The 21,448-nt window shown below is 38.7% G+C and overlaps 2 protein-coding genes across 4 annotated transcripts; one reads left to right on the top strand and one right to left on the bottom strand.

Annotated features, from left to right (window-relative positions):
* Nucleotides 1-173: 173 nt before the first annotated feature.
* RB195_009673 (uncharacterized protein) lies at nucleotides 174-8,591 on the top strand (the record flags this gene model as incomplete). 2 transcript variants are annotated; one of them, XM_064190325.1, is made up of 12 exons in its annotated part: nucleotides 174-251; nucleotides 982-1,076; nucleotides 1,160-1,246; nucleotides 1,309-1,381; nucleotides 1,444-1,539; nucleotides 2,351-2,425; nucleotides 2,487-2,590; nucleotides 3,458-3,581; nucleotides 3,641-3,718; nucleotides 4,793-4,889; nucleotides 8,014-8,153; nucleotides 8,391-8,591. In XM_064190325.1, the coding sequence occupies 12 exons, from the start codon at nucleotides 174-176 to the stop codon at nucleotides 8,589-8,591; spliced, it is 1,248 nt and encodes a 415-aa protein (XP_064047908.1). The 2 variants fall into 2 exon arrangements, with proteins under 2 accessions (XP_064047908.1, XP_064047909.1); XM_064190326.1 differs by lacking the exon at nucleotides 2,351-2,425 and having other exon boundaries at nucleotides 210-251; nucleotides 2,511-2,590.
* A 1,361-nt stretch (nucleotides 8,592-9,952) lies between these two features.
* Nucleotides 9,953-20,474, bottom strand: RB195_009672 (uncharacterized protein; the record flags this gene model as incomplete). 2 transcript variants are annotated; one of them, XM_064190323.1, is made up of 13 exons in its annotated part: nucleotides 9,953-10,054; nucleotides 10,190-10,305; nucleotides 11,432-11,507; nucleotides 11,578-11,783; nucleotides 11,841-12,019; nucleotides 12,769-12,898; nucleotides 12,959-13,121; nucleotides 14,143-14,326; nucleotides 15,043-15,167; nucleotides 15,233-15,361; nucleotides 15,422-15,484; nucleotides 15,952-16,068; nucleotides 20,307-20,474. In XM_064190323.1, 13 exons carry the CDS (start codon nucleotides 20,472-20,474, stop codon nucleotides 9,953-9,955), a joined length of 1,758 nt encoding a protein of 585 aa, XP_064047906.1. The 2 variants fall into 2 exon arrangements, with proteins under 2 accessions (XP_064047906.1, XP_064047907.1); XM_064190324.1 differs by lacking the exon at nucleotides 9,953-10,054 and having other exon boundaries at nucleotides 10,115-10,305.
* Between the last annotated feature and the right edge of the window lie 974 nt (nucleotides 20,475-21,448).

Raw genomic sequence — 21,448 nt, 5'->3', positions numbered from 1 at the left:
TCATATGATACGCAGTTGCTCATCGCATCTGACGCATCTGTATTCACTGTTCATTCGTAGAAACTCCACAAAATAAATCCACATCAATCACGGGTATTTTTATGGAATTTCCAAGAAGTTTTCATGCTATATTTCAGTTCAACACTTCGTTTTCCCTCGTTTTCAGGTGAAAAATGAGTCTAAAATGTTTTCCACTGTTGTATGTGAACATGGCTGGAGAGATGATCTACATATTGGAGCAAAGGATCAAGGTGAACATTACATCTTACGTCTGAAAGTTGAGCGAATAAGTAGATTAAACTATTTTTTTTCTAAGTTTCTTTAATAGAAGGTCATTGCCATATGCCCGGATTTTTCTTTTGAGATTTACTATCGGTTAAAATTGACCAGAGCATTTCTTTGGACAAGGGTAATGTTTTTACAATATTTTAATTAATACGCTTTAAAATGTAACAAATAGAAAGACGTTTTCATTAAATGAAATAATGAAATCAGCTCTAATTAATTTTCAGTGCGGTATTTATTGATTTAGCAGCACTGTCGAAGTTTTTCAATGAGAAATAGGTTAGGGAAAACCTAGAAGTTCCTAAATTCAAGTTAAAAGTAATGTAGTAGTTAGTCTATCACATGCCATCTTTCATAGATCTGGCTCTATCAAAACCCTTTCTGAAACAAACCACGAATTCATTCAGACTATCCATTCAGTCAATACACCATGTTCTGGCCCAAATTTTCTTTTTTTATTTCATTCCTATTTCTCGAGGGTAGATCAAAAGCATAGCTTTTAATAATCGAATTTTAAATCTAACTGAGCCACTTCGACATTTTTTTCTTTTTCCTACGTATGAAACACCATTTGGTGTTTTTCAATAAATCATTTCTGAAAAAGGCTACATTCCAGGAAAATTCGTCTGAAAATAACTAGGAAGTCTACCCTGCTGCCATCACTTATTCACACTTACAAGTGTTACTGTATTTTAGAATCAGAAGAACATCTCTGAGGAGAAAGGCGATCTAGTACTACACGATATCATTAGTCAAACCCTCAAGCAAAAATATCTCCATGAAATATTCAAGTGAGTTGAATCGAATATTTCGTTCGGATTCATTCACGTTTTTCGACCCCCGATCCAAACGAAACTCAAGAAACGACTTCCAGACCGCAGCAGATGTTCTCCAGACGGCATATGCGAGCAATGTTTGAACGTTTAGCACATTCCAGCATTATGAGACTCAGTGAAAGCAGGTATTCATAGATTTCATTTCTCTGTGAACACAGGAAAAATTAAGAAAAAAAAAACGCTTTAGCATGGAAAAACTGTTCGATCTAACCTTAATGATGACTAAATATCAAATTCAAAATGTTGTGATGCCTGAACAGGTGAGTAGCAATTTCTTGTTCCCGAAGCTAAGATTTCGGATCCTAACGATTATGATCCTTAGATCCTAACAGTCACTATGAATCATCTAAGTGGCATGAAACGAATCGCAAAGCAAGAGGATGATATCCAGGAACTTATCCGGAATGCGCATGCTATGGTGGGTTAATGATTTTATGGCATCTAAGTTATGGAAAGGCACTGCCTCTTCGCTGAAGTACAGTCATTTCCTCTTTTTCTCCTTTTCGTCACTCTTTTTCTCGTTTCCTTCTCGAACCACCCAAGTCCTGGATCGGGGTTGGCAATGAGCTAGCTAATTGTTCCAAAGGCCAACATTAGCTGGTCTATTGCCAGCCTAAACCTCGACATTTTGTTCCTTCCTCCTTTCATCAAGTCATTTCGCACCTGTAACTTTTAAAATCACCCTTTTCGTGATTCATTCTCATACCATTCCTCTATCTCTCTCGGTTATGAATCATTTCCTATGCATTAACAATCTTCCATCAGTTTTATCAGCATAACAAAGTAATTTTTATCAAGCAAAGTGCGCCAGGGTAGCTCTAAATGCTAGACAAATTTATTTTCTGTGTTAGACTGCAAAGAGTTTATTTGACACCTTTGTTTCTTTTGTCCATTGTGCCCGCTGTTCTCACGAAAACTGGTCCCCGCTGCTAAAGCCACCTAGCATTGGTGTTGGGATGCAAGTGATTTGAACAATTTCCGAAGAGTACAAACAGATTCGAAAAGTCAGAGCGGTTGCTTCTTTTTCGTAGGAAAAAAACAAGTAAAGTAATGTGAAGAGTTTGTGAATGATCACTCAAGTAATGATGTCAGTAATGTAACTAGGAAAGAGGAGAGCAAATTAATCTGCGGTTTGCCGCTCAGGAGAAAATGAAGTTCCACTGGTTCCACATGCATGAGGCGAACTGAATCCATGCACGGGAATCCTCTGTGATTGTTCTTTTGTTTAGTTTCTAATGCTGTACGGTCCTGTTCCATTGACTGAATGGAATTTAATACGGCATCAAATGCTGAACTTCTTCCAGGTCGGTTCGTCCTTCCGATTCTTCTATAGAAGTCATTCAATTACTGTAAGAGATTCTCCAGAAATCATCCCTCAGGCCATTTCAGGACTGTCGCGTCAAAGTTTCGGTTTTTCTGAGGGATGGAAAGCAGTTTGAAGATGGCCATTTCGTCTACCTTCCTCAAAAGTAAGCGATTCTTTTGCGGAATTGGAAAATGGTGCAAAACGCGATGACTTGCGCCTAGCACCAGCAAAAGTTGCTTCAATTAACCACGCAGAGTTAGACGAATTCTTTAATGTTGCCTAGATCATGACAGGAAAGGATAATCGGTAAAAAAAAATACTGTAAAAGCCCACTATTTCCCTTGTTTTTCCTTTTTCCTGAAGTGGCGTTACTTTTCGGAAGGGAACACACTGAAATCATCTTCTTCACTCACCACTCCAATACAATTCCATCACAATTTATGTATTTCCAGATCTGAATTACTGTAACCACTGACACTCAAGGACTAATTGCGTCGTAATTCAAAATTTGCAACCACAAAATCTTGTAACAGTCACTTCTTAGAAATATGAAAAAGATTGCAAAGAACTCTTATTTACGATTCGCATTGGTTTAGCTGGAAGTAATTACCTTTTAATTTTGAACAAGGAGGTCTGCACGCTGCAAGGCACTGCAGATCAAGTGAAAATGACTACGTAAGGGTCCTCTACAGAGATTGAACACCTCCGCAAAACCTATTGGGTGGTCTCAAACAAATAAACAAATGAAGAATAGACTGTCAATCCGCTCAGGACGCACCAACGCAAAACGCGCCAACTACAGCATAGAATCGTTTGAATTTTAAAAAGTCCTCCAGACAAGTCCAGCGCCAATTTATCGACCTCGTAGGGAGGAAAGAGTGGTCCGCTTAGACTGGATTTGAGCCACCGACCGCGCAATCGCAGCTGAATCCTTTACCGACTGTGCTAAGCCAACCCATGCTTTTCAAATATCTTGCAATTGCGTACATACATCACTAGCCCAGTGCTTCTCCTATACTTCTCGATTCAGAGATCCCATCGAACTTCCACCAGACGTAGAAACTCCGGGGATCACAAAATATTACGAGAACGGGGAATTTGTGAAATCTACACAATGGCCGGTGACCAGGAATTACATCCCACTACAGCATCCGGTAAGCACTTCTCGATGTTCCTTTTCTCGCTCAGAATTTTTTAAATTCATATTTTGAAGGAAAGTCGAAATCTTGACGCCGAAGTACGCTCGACGACACTCGGCACAAGTATATTCACCAATGAGATGAGCTTGGATGTGAGTGCCTGCGGTGGCCGGCCGTGTTAAGGCTTTTCTCAATAATCAGCTCAATAATCACTGGAGGCGAGGGATATTATCTCGTCGTACAATGCAGCAGATAAAAATGTCGTAACTATGACAACGTTCATAATATAGAATGGATAGCGGATTAATTCACATCTGGGATTGAGCGAAGAGGTGCGAAATCGGAGGAGATACGACTGCAGCCAACGGGGGATAGCGCTGGGCGCTGAACACGGCAAGCGTTAGTTTCTCCTTTTTCTTGAAGGAGAGATAGATTCCTTCCTTCCTCTGCTACCGCAAAAAAAACACACTAAAAAAAGCAGTTGCGAATTTTCAAATTAAACAACTAGACATTAAAAAAATTGAAGATGGGTTGCTTTCAGGACCGCGTGGTTGCTTTTCTGACTTTTCAAAGCATGAAGCATTTATTAGCAAATGTGGATCGTAAAAAATCATCAAAAATTTGAATTTAAACCTTAGAATGCTTTTGTGAAAAAAGTATTCATCTTATATAAAAGTCCTAAATACCATTAGTGTTAGGATGCACTTGAACTAATTCCACTTCTCCATCACTCTCAACAATCTTTCTAACATATTGGAAGAAAATCACTTTACATATACAGCAAACATAACTCGAAGGTTTTGCAAAAATGAGGTGATTATCGTGGTGCCTCAGAATCACTCTTGATGAATCCCGCTAAAAAATACACACTGTCCAGGACTAAAGATTTATCTCAACGCTTTTCTGTTTTTCTTTTCTCAACGTGATCCCATCTTATCACTTTTTCGGCAGTTTCTTCTAGAACTTCTGGAAAGGTGTTTCGTTGCATTTCTTGAAATTTTATTTAGACAACTAAACAACATGTTTTTAAGATGTACTTCCCTAATAGCAATTGCTACTGATCGTAAAAGAGAACTGCATCACCATCAAGCTTGATTGGACTTGGCATTTAATTTATATTCGCTACTTTTTAGAAGTCCCGTAAAAAGTGCAAACGCCAATGAAAATGTAGTCTTTGATCGTACATTTTTGTGCTTGTAATTTGTAACGACTACTGTAATTTTCAGATAAACGGCGGTGGCGGGACCGCAAAGGCCGAACCGGTGCAATACGGTGATGAAATGAAACTGCTCGAATCGCTCTTTGGCAGTTCACTCAAGACAGGTCGGATTTCAGTCCTAGCCGACCTCCTAATGAGGTCTAGTCTTCTCGGGCTTTGAAACAGACTTTATCAACGTCGCCGTGGTAACCGACTTGTGCACACATTGCGAACCGCCTCGTCGTATCAAATTCGTTAGCTAAGAGAATACTTTTCAGAGAAAGTGAACCAACACGGGTTCGAGGAAAAAGTCTTCTGGCACTGAATAGCCATGGATTTGATTTTAAAAAACTCGTCGACATGAAATGCCTCAATTTACTAGATACATATATGTATACATAGTGCTTCATTCGAGGGTGATAATCTGAAAAAACTGCATGTCCCATGAGAAGAAAAAAAGAAGATTGAATTGGCTCTACTGGAAGGAGAAAAGAAGAGAAAAAAGAAAAGAAGTCACATCAGACATAAGAACAAAAACAGAAAATAGATAAATAAAATTAATTCCACCGGAAAAGTTCAAAATTCATATACTAGATCTTCATTCTAATGATTAATTATCCATGTTGTGACATCCAGGAGCAAAAGTAGGCTAGGTTCTGTAAGCGACCATAGCATTACGGAAAATAATGAGAACCGAAAAGGTGTGTTTTCTGAATGGTAAGAAATTCCACTCAACGATAAGAAGCTAAAAGAATGAAAATTACGTAAGAAGTATCAGAAGGTATGGATATAGATCTTAGGAGCAGATTTTTTAAAAGAATTTATCCTTGGTGAAATCCATCCATTCTGGAAACCACGAACTGTAAATTTGCCCATGAAATGGTAGAAATGGTCGGATCGATAATGGAAGTGATTGGATGTTTCCTTGCTTTGCCAACGAGGTTTTGCTGAGGTGAGACTGAGCTTTGATGAAGACCTCGTTGTCGAAATGTCAGGCCATAAATAAAGTTTCACCAAAGCCTCGTTGCGAAAGCAATAAGACATAAATCCAGTTCATAATAACATTAAATTAGTAGTGATTAAACATCCTCAATGATTTACCTCTAACTTAACGAAAAACATTATTAAATCTCATTATCCGTAATAAGCTGTTTTTTGTACATACTGTTAAAAAAGGTCTTATTCAATTCTCCGAGTCTCCTGTAATGGTTGAATTCAATGCAGCTGATAATCAAAACGGTTGCTCAAAACAGCTGATTTTTTTATCCAAAAAAAGGATTCTCAGTGGAAATCTCACAAAATCGATACAATACAGTACTTCTATACCATATGTCCATATGTACCATGTAGGGGACTACTGCACATTCCCCATACCTGAGGTAATAATTGAACTTTAATATTACTTGAAGTAATAACCTCTCGAAACTCTGCATCGTCATTTTTCTCTTTCCTATTTTCCCATGCTTTTTTTTAAAGCAGCTCTTGATGAAAAAGAGGTTCGTTGCCACTTCTGATTACAGCCTCAGTCCTTCTGCTGCCTTCAATCAAAATTTTGGTCTCATCGCTTCAGCCAATTTCCAATTTCCTTGGGACTCGCACTCATGCAAAACAACTTGTCCATTCATTAAGCAGAAAATTATGTGATTGGATTGGAATTTTCTCCTTTTATGAACTATATTTCATCGATTTTTCACTGAATTCGTGACAAATTTGTCCTTTGTTTCTTGGCAACGCGTAGAGCAGAAGAATTTTAGAAGGAAAAAACACGAGTGGAATTTCACAGAATTGGGTAGGGAAAATGTGGAAAATCAGAAAATTGGTAAAAAAGTGAGGGAACGGTTTTGAAGGTATGTAACTTGCAACTTGAACTTGAACTTGAAGGTGTAGTCCAATAAAAGAACTGCTAAGGTCCCTAAGGGTAGGTAACAATGAACAGATTATCCTAATGATGTTTCCAAAGCAAAAAACACGTGAACAAGCAAACAACACTCGTAATCAATTCCCGCGGGCAACTCGTACTTTTGGGGGTGTGCACTCATTACGCGCTTAGCTTATTCTCCTATCTGACTTTCTTTCAGGCCCATTCTATTTATTTTGAAATATTTTTCGCCTCCACTACATTTCTTCTTCTTTAAAATTTCCAAATCCTCTCAGAACCTCGGTTACTGGGAGCGTAGGATATGATAGCGATTGAGAAAAAAAGCAGCTTCTGCAAAAAATTTCACGGGATGTGCGGAAATTGGAGTTAGCCGCAGGGGTGAAGCGGTGCTACTTCTGAAAAAAAAATCTACAAATAAAATTGAAAATGAGGTTAGATCTTACAGAACAAATATATGATACCATCGATTAAGAAGCAATAAAGTTAAAAATGGATGGTACACTATTTGTAACCAAATTCCACAAGTCGAAATTTCCTCAATGCATTCCACGGGGAGAATAAAGATATGAAGTATTTTTGTTCTTAAAGGTTCACCTCAAATTTTACTGGCTATAGAAGTGAAAAACATGTAACAAAGAGCAGAAAAAAAGATCCAAAAAGCAAATTTTCGTGGAACATTTTCAAAATTCGCACTTTAAGGTGTGTTTGTTGCGCCCAGTTTGCTCAACAATTTTTTTCTTCCCTCTCCTTCAACGAAATAATTTCCTCTTCGTATGAAAAATAGGCATTTGCTAGAATCTCCGAAATAAGAACGAACTACTGGTGGTGAGAGGAAACTTCTTAACTTATAAAAGAATAAAAGCAATGAATGAAAGGTATGCGCTGTCCTCTATTACTTACAGTCACCTCTGTTGCCCTTCTCGAACAGTAACCTTTCTCTTGTCATATTCATTCTGCATTCCTTCTTTTGCTCATCACTCAGGGTATTTTCCGCGGTTTGTTCCCTACGGCCCCTATATTTATCGTTAGGTTTGTATTCTTTCCCACAAAACCTACTACTTCTTGTGACGTTCATGAAAACCTCATTTGTCGTTAACAACGTGATTCCAGGATAAGAAGAAAAGGCGAAAAAAGCCAGGAAAAAAGAGCCTAAGAGTTACGGTAACTATGAAAAGAGGCTAGTATAAGGTCCTACAGTGGCTCACATATCTTCTTGTGGGCTGTTTAGCATTTCAACACGTTTATACCATTATTAGATGATTTCAGTGTTCTCATGAGATCACTGGCTGTCATACTGTAGCCATTACTGTACCACAGATTCGCTATCCTGCCATTTTTTCTTGAATACGTGGATATTTTTGACTTTTCAGAAGGTGAAGTCGATTTAAATATGTTCGACTCCACTGCAGAAGAGAAGACGTACATAAAAGAAACCGAAGCGGGCCTGAAGAATGTGCTCAAAATTGACGCACGCAAGGATAAAAAATCAATATCGACAGCTATGTCCGAGGTGAGAGAGATGGCTGTTTTAGTGGTTGTTTGCCGCCTTAGTCCCTAATATCGAAGAAAAACCTCCGAACATATGAGATGTGTTGCGGAATTCATTCCGAACACTATGGGTCCTCAGGGAATCACTATCCGCGATGAAATATCGCCTCTCAATGGAAACGCGTGGAGAAATAGGAGCGAAAATGGATGGGAATTGTGGCGTTCACTGAGATCTCAGCATATAATTTTGTGGTTTCAGATGAAATTGACGGGAGGCGAGGAGAAGAAGAAGAAGAAGGAGAAAGGTGCCGACATGTTGGAGATGCTGGACGAAGCTGCCGCACGACCACCAACCAGCAAACCGCGAAAACGTTCGCAGAGTCGCGGTAGTACCGCAGCAAATGTGGCACGAGCTGGAAGTGCGAAACGACCGGTATCCGCCAAGAAATCCACAAAATAGCAGCATTTAGAATGAGGAATAAGCCGATTCCACGACAGACAAGAATTATACGGCAGCCCGTAACAACCGTAGTCAACTGAATTTTTATATTCAGATGCAGTTTAGTGGGAATAGCTTAGAAATAGTTATGTGTACATGTGCTGACTCACATGGTACCAATATCGATCCAAACAGCATTTTTGGAAGATGGAAAGAAAGAAACAAAAAATGAGTAGAAATAAGAAATTTTAGGAAATGCTTCTAATGTTATCTTGCCAGTAAATAATTGCGTTTAGAGCAACACAACTGAGAGTTACGCTAAAAATTAGAAAGATATCTTATGTAGTAGAAGTGCTTATCCAGAGGAGTAATCCTAGACTCCTCCATATGCAGCGATTAGGGTAGGAAGGTAGGAATAGCTGGCCTTGAACACACTTCTTTGTCCTAAAACATTCGGTATTTTCTATTTTTCATTTTTTATTTTCTTAAAATGTGTTCTCTAAAAACTCGATATAACAATGGAAAATGGAGAAGTGACCAGGAATCAAAAGAAAGTAAAGGTAATAGTAAAATTGCGATTGTTTGAGAGACGAGAAATACTCCTGTCGAAGTTTTTTTTTTGCAAAGATAAAAATCCTCAATGTACAAGTATATTCATTATGAAAATAGGAGTGGGTGCAGTACTCATACAGTACTACACTTTCTCTCGTAAGGCGAAAAAAAATAAGGAAGAAATAGAAGGATAAAAACGATCCTCTCATTAGTCATACATACGTGGTGTAGATATCCATTACGTGTAGTGAAAAGAATTTTTAGTTTTTTCTCCTATTTTCCTGGTTAGAGCATGATCAGCGTAATCAGAATTTTAGATGGAATTTTGAGATGAGATTCTCTCACAAAAAAAAAACACAAAGAAATTAGGGAAGAAAGCTTTTTTTTTGCTCTTCTGCACTTGTTTCGAACACGACGGGAAGATTACACTTGGCTCGCAAATCCATATTCTCATTTTTAAAATCCTTTTGATTCCCATGAACCTATGTAGTGGCAGAATCTGAGTCAATCATTCTAGTTTGTAGTGGAGCGCGAGTTTTAATAGCAGTTCATAAAAAAAGCGGAAATTAAAGTCGCAATAATTACGGTACAGGTAATGTCCAATTAGTACATAAGATACATAAAGTTCTGAAGAGCATAGTTGTTACAGATTATCACTAACGCGAAATTTTCTTTGTTTTAGTTAGAACCTTTAAAAAAAATCGATGTATTTGTTATTTTATATGCTTTTGTGCCAATAATAGTAGAACGGCTATCTCTATCTTTGCTGTGATCATATGTCCTACTGTATTGTAATTTTTCCTACTGTATTGTAATTTGTGCCTTCTACTTTAATTCCCTTTTTCCATTGATAAAATCGTGAAATACGCACATGTGCCTTTGTTTTCCAACGCTTGACCTCTTTGGCAAGCTGCCAAGTCGCCAAATGGCAGCTAACCGAGCAAACATTTCATGTAAGGATTGTGTACGCAAACAGAGGACGATGAGAACTGTCAGCTGTGGATCAGATACCGTAGGCAAACAAAAATCATCATTAGTTGATTGATGTCGCTGAAAAGCAGACGTACCTTCAGTAAACATGTGCCAATCTCGCTTTCTTCCGAAATTTCCACCTCGTAGAGCGATTTTTCGAATAGTGGTGGTCTACCGTAACCGTCGACGAGGTCTGCGATGACTTGAAGATCTGAACACTTAGAATTAATTCCATGGTTTAAAGAATAGAGCATTTAGACAGTTGGTGATTGAACTCCAGGCATGTCCACAAAAATGTTGGCCCGAAAGTTGCCTTGGCCGCTTTCGGACCTTTTGTGAATAAATTTCCTTCTTTGAAAACGCATTGTTTTCTCAAAGAAGATTATTTTTCGATGTTTCTAGGAGCAAATGAATGATCTCAAACAAATTCACAATAAAATGTAAACATGAGGTTGATGGTATATATGGTAAAATGAACGTGATTAACATTGCAGCAGTGATAGCGATTTTCTTGGAAGTAGTCTACGGAAACAAGAGACCTCTCATAAAAAAAGTAAAATTTTTCCGTATTCCTAGTACAATCCTGGCAGGTCGAAATGCCGAGAGAAGTTTAAGAAAAGAAGCGGAGTGACCTCAGACAAGATTATTTCAAGTTGATTCTGGAGACTACTCCCAGATTTCGAATAGCTTTCTCTCCATTGCACATATTTTCGTAATTTTTTAAAAATTAAATCGCTTTATGTAAGAACATAGGACAGCCAACGCAGCATCGCTGCAGAACGTCATCCTTCTTGTCGTAAGGTCAAAACGACATGAAGCACGGTGCATTTGCGTAAGTGGTGGGGCTCGAAGCGGTGCGGTGCCGCGTCGCGGAGCGAGGACCCATGCCAGCACCATTCTTCGCTGCAGTTCGCGATGGTCCCAGCTCGATTCCATCCGCTTACTCCACACCACCGCTTCGAGCGCAGCCGCTTACGCAACTACACCGGGCTTCATGTCGTTTCGACCTTACTATATTTTCCCGATACGCAATCACGTAAATCCGTAAAGAAAACCCGATGTCTGTATTCGACCTTTAAATTAATACAGAATACAATACAATAATATATAAATATAACATAAGAAATCGATGCAGCAGACACTCTAAGTTCAGCAAAAAATAACTGAGTATATTAAAATGCACAAAAAGATGCTCTGAAGCAACCAGGAAAACTTTCACATTTAAAAAAACCAAAAATACTATTTCTTTCTTGGGAAATCTCGAAAGAAATTTCCTAAGAAGAAAAGGTCCCAGGGGACTCCATTTAAGTTCATCTATTTGAACACCAGCAGCTCACCTGAATATAAACTTGGCACACCACCATCTGTAGCTCGAACTTTGAATCGTATTTCTTGGCCCATGGAGCAATCGAGCTAAAAACGCAAATAATTCTACCGTAACACCTGTGCACATCCATCACATCGTTAAAAGTCGTAGTCCAACCTCTTTAAGCGGAATCAGTCGACCAGTATCAGGATCAATCGAAATGATGTCCGAGTCAAGTATACTGTAGCGAATCCTGCCGTTGATACCCTGATCAGGATCGACGGCCGTGAGTGAAGATGTTTGATCGGAAATAGCTATCGATCGATTGAGTGTGATATGCATATGTGAGTGAGACCATGTGGGCGAGTTGTCGTTGATATCGCCTAAATAGTTGGAGACTGGAGAAATCTGGTCCTGAAAGGAACAGATCAGACGGTTACCTATGGTTAGGAGAACGGGATGTTCGAGGACAAGTTCTTTGCCTCTTCTGAGACTGAATTTCAGATGGTATTCTGGTGAGGATTCACGGTCGAAAAGTCCGCAAGCGAGGAGGAGGTAGACGGACGGCGACTGACTCTGACGGAGACAGAGTGACGGGCACCCGACCAGAGTTACGATTCTAAATCCTTTAATTTCTAATAAGGTGTATATCCGTAATAAATCTGGAAAACACCACAGAGCAAGGAACTCGAAACAGGATGAGCAGGAAAAATCATTTCAAAAAATCTAAGGGATGTTTCTGAGAAGAAGAAATAAGAGATTTGGCACAGCGCCATTCAGTTATGTTTTATTTTAATTTGTTTAAAAATCAACAGTGCGTAACAACCACAGTTTCGTATGTTAAAAAACTTGAGCGGAGACGGAGAAGAACAAAGTGCAAAAAATTTGGATTTTTCTGGAAACTAGTCGGATATTCTTTTATCCTTGTGCTCCTATGTTTACAACACAGACGAATTGTGAAGATATTTGCGCTCAAACAGTAAACTAGTGAAACCAGAACATCTTTCTGCACTTCCATTTAAAAAAAAAACTCTCAATCAGTGGAGTTCGTTCCATTATTTTGCCAACGAGTCTACAGTAACTGCCTGCGCGATGGGACCCTTCCTCAACTTTATCCTCGGACTGGAAGGCATGCACCAAAAGCGCTACAACGATACCCTTCTCATCATCGGGGTGAAAGCTACTCGTACGTGGCCACTTACGTGACGTTACACAATAAATTGAAAAGTTTTGACTGGGTTGTGACTGCTCCTTAACTTTTCGGAATTTTCGAGATAACAACGCGCTCCACAGACGAAATTTGCCCCGGCAACAATTTGCAAACTGTGCAACATTTGTGCGTAAATCCTAAATTTCACCAAAACTCACGTATCCTTTTGTTCTTCGTTCAAACTCAGTCTTGCCACTATTGTGCCAAGTGTGATGTTTTCGAGAAGATGTGCGGTAGCCGTATCGGTCAACCAGATGATATCCACCGCCGGAGCAGTTAACGATGTTCCTAGAAGTTCCTAACTTCAGTGACGAAAAGCCAGGTAGAAGCCAGGCGATGGTATAGTACCTTGTACAGTAATCGTTACTATAGCGGTCGTTTCGAGTGAAGGGACGCCACCGTCATAGGCTACGGCCACTAGATTGTGAACTGTTCCCGGAAGGAGATGACCGGTTGTAGAGAGTACACCATTCGAAGAGAGAGAAAACAACGAGAGACTGTCGAACCTTGTCTGAAAAATTTGAATTTTGTCTCTACATATTTTTTCGTTCACAAATTATTGGTGCAACTTTGAATGCAATAGATCAATAAACAAATAAATAAATAAATAGAAGAGAGGCTTGTTCTGGCTTAAAGTTAAGTTAAAGTTTCTGGCGTTAATCAATCCGCTTGGGATGCGCCCCACGTTCACTTCAATTCAGAATCGTTTGAGGTTCACGAACGTGTAACTGATCCATACAATGACTTGCGGTGGCTAGCCGATGTGTCAAGTCAGTGCTTTTATCCTCCCAGACAAGTCTGGTAAAATTTATCCACCCCGGAGGGATGAAAGGCTTGGTTGGCACTAGGGCGGAATCGAACCTCCGATCTATCGTGCAGGAAGCGGAACCTCTAACCGCTACACTACACCCACCCCTGTTCTGGCTTATTTAATTTAAAAGGTCGAGAAAAGAAAATACTTTTCTCCTAGCCACTTCCTAAAGACATTTAACCTACTTTTCCTTACGTAAACGTCTAGAAGTTCTTATATTCGCTTTGCCAGTCGGCTGTCAATAAGCGCCCCGGTCATGTAAATGAACTCATGTGAATTATAAGTCTCAGCGGAGATGGACGAAACAGATAAGTTGGTCATAGGCATTGATGAATTGCTTAGTGGAAGATTTCAGAAGAAATTCCCAGCTGGAAATGGATGATCAACCCAAAGGAGGTCGTCCGGCTAGCCCATCCTACAATCCCCTAACATCTTTTTCTACCGAGATGATAGACAAAAAAAAACTGTCGGCGGCAAAATTATTGGGATTTTCCGCACATTATCATGAGAGTCTAGAAAAAAAATATTCCTACATTTTGATCAGAGCCGTTTTCAACCGTTAATTTTTATCCTCAAAATCCACCACTTACAGTATCACTACTTGAAGGTCGAAGCCAACAAGTGCATAGTCAATAAAATCGATAGGGTTTTTTCCTCATTCAAAAAAGAAAATAATCTGTTCAATCGCAAGTCCATACAACTGTGGAATGATTAGCGGTACCTTTTGGAAACGATACGACACTTTCCCGTTATCTCCAACATCTCCATCTGTGGCCGCTAAGGTGAGAATTTGTGATCCAATTGTTAGATTCGCCGGCACATCGACACTGTACCGCGGTTTTGTGAACACGGGTGCGTTATCGTTTGCATCCAAGATGAAGATGTTTACGCGGAGGCGACCGATCCTGGAAAGAGTAAGGAACTGAGGACAGAAAGAGGAGAAATAGAAAGAAAAGACCTAAGTTGTCCCCTTTGATACTTTTCAAGGTCTGATCGTCGAACGATCAGAACTTATGTTGAGTTTTTACAACGAGTAACAAGTTTATTTGAAAAAAAAAACTATTTTGAATGGTTAATGAGGAATTAATGGTTAATGAATTGTAAGACACGGCATAAAAAGTGGTTGACATAAAAGAAGAAAAAAATGGCTTGTACTCAAACAAATAAATCTTGATTCCTCTGAAACCTCAAGGAATGGAAAACATGTAGAAATAGAAATATAAGCGATTCAATTTGATAAATATAATATTTTTAGGAAAAAAAGATGAAACATTCATTTTACAAAAGTAAAAGTAAAAAATGAATGATTTAGCAGAAATCACTCGCAGTATGAAATAGAATGAGAAATAATGATTACACCCGTAAAAGCACATAAAAAGTTTATGTTGGACAGAAAAAGAGTATGTTGTTTCATTGCAAGGGTTCAGAAACCAAACTTAAGAGAATCTCAGAACGTTTAGTTGCCGTTTTTACAAAATTTAGACTATGTAAAAGGATTTAGTTTTTCATTTTTTTTTTGAAGTGACATTTACGTGCTTGTGTTTTTTATTATATATTATATTCATTGTATTATATGTCCAAGTATTGAACGAAAAAAAGGAATATGGTGCATAAATCATACTTTGAAGGTGTTCCGCCATCGATCGCCTCCACGATCAACTCGTACTTATCTCGATATTCCCGATCCAGTTGTCCGTTTACCACGAGATCCACGTATAGTGCGCCGTTCACTGGACGGACAGAGACCTTAAGAGCCATAATAAGCACTGATTTTTCCCCAAGATTTGAGAAAAGAGAACTCGTCCACAAACCTTGAACACATTGTTCACATTCCCCTGAGCAATACGATATTTCTGAACGGTAAAATTCGCTCCATCCGGATCTTCAGCCCTAGGCAATGGATATGCGGCGCCTATCCGAGCGAATTCCGATATTTCTAGCTGAAACATGAGCGTTTGCGGTAGATCATATCGATAGACGATGGAAAAATCCAATCGGACCTTGATATTTTCATCGGGAAATGTCGGCACATGATCGTTAACATCTTCAACCTCTATTGTACACTGTAAAAAAGCCATGGTGAAATTCTTCAAAATTGATAAGAATCCTCATTCCCACTATACGCTAACTGTATGACGTTTTTATTTGTGATAGCTTATTTCCAGAAGATTTTTAAAGGGTAGATATTCTTAAAAAAAAAAAGGGGGCGAGAATTTTTTTATAGCTTCTAGCAAAATATGTGCCTACCTACCTACAACATGTCGTCTTCAGCGCCAAAAAAGTAAGTAAAGAGACAGAATTAGAAAATTTAAGGACCCTGACCCCTGTTACAAAAAGTAAAAAAGAAAAGTTCCTTCTAGAGACAAATTTCACCCAGTTTCATATAAATATGTATATCACAAAGTAATTGACATTGTAAGGATCTTTCCGAGAAAAGCTGAAAATGTTCAACATTATTGCGCTCTAGATTTATTACCGTACTTTTTATTGCAGAATAATTGGGATTTCAAAAAATCCCTCTATTGCTCACCTGGACTCCCTCTCCACCATCGATGGGCACCGCCAGGATCTCGAACTTCTTATGTTTCTCAAAGTCCAATGGCGAAGCCAGCGTGATCTCACCGGATTTGTCATCGATTTTTATGATCTGCAAGTATATATCTCATCCGACGGATCATCCCTTACAGCAGCGCCAAGTAGGTGGTCGTTACTCGAAGTATGCGCCGTGCTGACGCGCACAAATCGAATCAACTCCAACGTTGTTCCCCGCCGACGGGGCACTCTTCTGGAAGGAGACATTGCTAATTCGACCTCTTTAGTCGACGATGGGCTCATGAATGGAAGAGTAGTGGTGAATGTGTTGTGCCGGCTTCCAGCGGTCACATTCGACCACCATGTTTGGGTATAATAAATACTACATAGCTTAGAAGAGCAGAAAAACATGCGAACGATCAGCGGTGGCTGCTCGATTTAAGAGAGAAGAATTCGCAAAAAATATTTTCTTCAATTGTTTTGTTACTTAACTGATGTATACCTTTGGATGCGTCTCTAAAATAATCCTACGCCACCCTCGTAAAATATCCACGTGATTGTTGATGAAAGGATCAGTACTATCCTAGTTTTGGTGCTAAGGATTCGTGGTTCATTAAAGAATCCTGTAAAAATCAGAATACCCATCACAGAGGCTCTAATTAAACATCTCAATTGAGAAAAATTCATAAGAAAGTACTTTGTAGCATTTTTTTGTGAGGAAACCGGAAACTGTACTTATTTTCAGAAGTGTAAAATTTTCTCGCTTGAATCTTGGCCTGATGATTGAAAATTTTCGGACTAAATAATTAAAAGGGACAGTAGTCTTAGCTTCTATTTCAGATTTACAACCGAGAACACATTTTATTTTGTTTCCCTCAACATCTCTGGCATACATACACATCCGCCCGTGCTATTCACAGTCATTGACAATTTCGCTGTCATTCAGGCAGATCTGGTTTGAAACATGCAGACACTTGTTCTCGTGAGCAAATGACTGAAAATTGACACTAAATTTTAGACAATACTAAGTAAGAATTGAATTTAATTTCAGTACGAATAGAATAAATGTCTTTGAAGGCTACGATTTCCATTTCCTCCTTTTCAGATAAACACCATCGAGCTTCTAACATCTTCAGATTTACAACGAAGAAGAAAAAATAGCACATGAAAACCATTCTTAGGAAGAAAATTTCAAAAATATGTTGAGTCATTTCACTTAGGCGGGCGTTATCCCTTTTTGAGACAATTCAACGGAAATGACACAAGAAAAGTGAGTACCACTATAAGTGTGTAGTAGTTACATTTAGCACAGGTGGGACCAATGAATTCATTCTGAATTTTTATTAGTTTTTTTGTACCCAGTAGTTCCTCACACTTATTGAAAAGTACTGCGTCTATGGATGGATGGAAAACGCTCAAAAACAGAAATAAAGCGCGAATTACGGAAAGTCGGACGCTAAATCTTAATGCTTGCGATTTTTATTTGATGTAACCGTACATGTCGTGACCTTAATTCAACATCTCTTACGAATAAAGTGCAGTTTAAGTGGCAAATGAGGTATAAAGTTGGAACAAAGAAATCTAAGAACAATGTTTATGGGGTCAGCGGAATTCTTGCCGTGGAACATGGTTGCGCTCTGTTCGCAATTAATCCCATTCTCTCTGCTCTTCTGCACTTTTTCACAGAAATAGACATCCTTAAGGATGCGATTTGTAAGTTTAGCAGTAGATGGATGGATTTAGCGTGAACGCTCTACACCATGCATTGCATATTTTGCGAGAAAACGAAGGAGTCTTGGATTCTGTCGAATTCTACTAAATTTTTAATTCGGGAATAAAAAAAAGAAACGATATGGAATTTTGTTGGGACGTTCAAGAGGATTTGTTCACCTGACATAAAGTTTGGTCCTAAAAATTCTTACAGGTAATTATGTTCTATTGACCTTCTTCTAAACGAATCAACTACTTTTAAAGGACTCAAAAGAACGTCCGGTCTTCTTATATCGCACGAAACTCAATTTCGCCAATCTTACATTCTTAACTGGCCAGAAAGGATGGGATGGCCCCTGTTTTCACCGGGGTGTAGACGTAAGCGTTTGATTTCCTCCAGATAACATTAGTCCAAGCTAACTTCCTTCATATGATCCAAAAAAAGCTTATGACACCTGGTATTCCCTAAAATGTCAAGTGCAAGTATAGTCAAAATGCGGTAACAGTACAGTTAAGCAGCTCCTAGAACCACTCCGCCTTCAAATTTCATGAAAGTGAGATTTACACACGGCATCAATGGAATGAGCGCTCTTTTTGTGCTAAAATTTCATATGTTCCACCTTAGTTAAGTCAGTTATCGGACCTAATACTGGTTCCCCAGTTAAAGTGATTCGATCCGGCATGGCAAACCCGATGGACATCGCCTGGAGCGCTTAGGTCAGTCAATTAGCAGTTTGTCAGCACGTTGCGTGTCACGTATTCGATGACATCTGTTATTTGCGACCGTGTCTTCTGACATGGGCCGCTTCCGAACGGAGCGGTTGTCCGTTAATGTATTCCGGATAGCTAATGATGTAAATACGATAAGGTATGTGTGGGGATTATCGGCCAGTTCGGAACCAGGATCCAAAAAAACGAGGAGAAAACTCTTCCCGACGTGAAATGTCACAAAATGTTGACGCGAGCGGGACAATTGACATATCTGTCCAGCAACTGGAACCCCTCCACACTTCAATGACCACATCTTCTTCCTCGCGGCAAAAATTGTCTAGAATCAAACCCAACGCGCTAAGAATATCTATTCAAAAACTCACCGAAACAGAAAGAAATGTGTTAGTTCCTTTTTGCCCGGAAATAGCGTCATTTCAAACGTTTTTTTTTTGTTTGAGAAAATCAAATTAATCGTGAACATAAAGAAAATATTCAAGCACTAGGTTTCTGCTGTAGCTGAAACTTATTTTTCGTTGTTGAGAAAAAAATGGATATTTTCTGTAAAAAGCGAAAAATTATGGGTACTTTGTAAAATGAACGACTCAATTCTTTCCATCGGTCGGTTTTAGTTTTTACGGCAAACAAATGTGTATAGTTTCTCACTACATTTTATAAATAGGTTTTTCTAGAAAAATATTTACGTGGAATTTATCAGATGGAAAACTCGCTTTTCGCCGCTCATTTGAAAATCTCAGAGTTTCTGGATTTTTTCTTTAATGCGCAACTATACAGGGATTTACGTGAGGATTTCGATAAGGAAAAAAGAGAAGGAGGAGAATGAAGATATTCAAAACGGTAACCCAATCGCGGAATTTTGAAAAGCTTAAAACATAGAAAGAACTATGAATACAAAATAAATGAAATACAAAATATTAGAACTATGGTTGTTAGAGAACCTTTTTTGTAACCAAAGATGGATGACAAGGGCAACAAATGAAATGAGCCCACTGAAGATAGAAATGAACATAATTACAACACCACGGACATAAGGACGTCATATTTTTGATACACAGTTACTATAATTGTGATCTATCATAACTCAAAAGATCTTAGTAAGTTACTTTAAAGTTTTGGATGGATGCACAATTCTAAATAGGCTACGAGTTTCCAAAATTTGCGAATCAAGAAGAAAAAGTCTGCAGCTAATGAGCGCTACGAATACGGCAAAAAAAACCCGAAGGCATTGGAAATATACTGAAAAACGGTCACCTCTAAGTGTTTTCTGGAATAATATTTTCCCAAGAACAAGAAATAACTCCAGACTATCAAATATAAAAGTGAATTTTAAGATATTTGCTGAGAGAATTTTTTTTAGGAAAAAAGATTTTTCGGTTATAGAATGAGAATCCCTCCGCATGTGAGAATTTGAGAAGATAAAAAAAAATTACTTCCCAAAGATATGGTCATATCAGAACTATGTAATGCACAAATCCTCAGTCTCTTGTCTTACTTATCTTTTTCAGTGTGTTTAGACGCAACCGTTCGTCAATATTTGTTTATGTTGATACTAGAACTACTTCTACGTCAACGCCCACCCATCAAGACGCATCTCCGGCATATCTAACGTTCCGTCCGGGTGTGCGCAGCGTTCATAATTGCCAATGTTACGAGACAGCCGCAAGGTCGCCTCTATCGCACGGAGATGGACCGTTACTGTTGCTGGCTTAGCCTCCACCCTCCCGTCTTTTCTTAGGAAAGAATGAGGCAAATCGAGCGTAAATAACCTTGCCGAATCACGTACTGGTGAAATCTTTCTCTTTTTTTTTGAGGCGGCTATGAAAGAAGGAATGAGAAATAGATGGAGAAGGTCATCATCGTGCAGAAAAAAGAACAATGAACACTTTCAAATCAAAACTTCGACGCCCGACCAACCTGTTCAGATACGGTATCCGGATAGACGACAAAGTATTTCGCTAGTGTGGCTAGTGTTGGGCGACCGTCGACGTAGCCGATCACATGACCTACGGGTGAGGATTCCGGGACGACGAACGTGATACTGTGAACTGTATGGCATAATAATAAGGCGTAGAATGGCAGCATCGTAATGAACTAAGGGTGATGCTCAGAAAGAGGAGTACTCATCGTTGAAGTATCTGAAAGCAGAGGAAATCATTCATTCATCCACTCGCTCGCAGAAAATTACGCAAGAAAGAAAACATCGCCTTTTCATAATACAACATAATTTTTTACAGTAATTTTTCTACAGAAAGAGAAAAGGAAAAGACAGTTCTTAGGTGTTCATCTCATCTCATGTTGAGACCCTGACGCTTTTTTTATACGCGAGAACAACAATACTTAGGAGATCGACAAGAAATTACAGCAGCAGTAGAATATTTCAGATAATATCATGCATTGTTTGGTATTATATATTATATTATTGTATTCGATTTTTCGTGCATATAAGAAGTAGATAATGAACAGACGTAGCAGTTGAAAAGTGAAAAGTTGAAGAGAAATAGCAAGAGAAATGACTATAAAGAAATGATTTTTCCTCTCAGATTCTCATTTTCCAGACGGGAATTCTAGCTCCAGCCATTCAGTACAACAACTTTTATCTGCTTCAAAATTAGAGAAAGAAAATCTAGCGCTAGCGTGAACAGATCTTTCTTTCTCTTATTCTGTATGGGCCATAAATTTCTATGCAGTGCTCGTATCAGTAGCGCTGCTTTCCGCGCTGAAGTCAATCACTAATTTGTAGTCTTCTTCCTTCTATCTTTATTTCTTAGTGGAAATCCTCCTGAATAGGAATTTTCGAGGTCGTGATAAGCAGAAAAGATCCTCTCGGTAGCTGCTAACATAAAAAAATCTTTTTCATCTTTTTTCCTCGTGGAAAAAATCAGTGAGAATTTCTAAAAGATTTTTTTTAAACTGATATTTTTCCCTCTGAGAAGAAAGGATAGAAAAACACTTTTAAATGAGAAAACGAAGCAACAGATTTGGGTGGTTTTGTGATCAGCTGTTTTTCATTATGTATTCCATAAAAATATAAGAACAGATTAACTGGAAAAGGGTGA

Source organism: Necator americanus, chromosome III (assembly GCF_031761385.1).
Source record: "Necator americanus strain Aroian chromosome III, whole genome shotgun sequence".
Lineage (NCBI taxonomy): Eukaryota > Metazoa > Nematoda > Chromadorea > Rhabditida > Ancylostomatidae > Necator > Necator americanus.
This window is presented reverse-complemented; position numbering and strand designations above follow the sequence as displayed.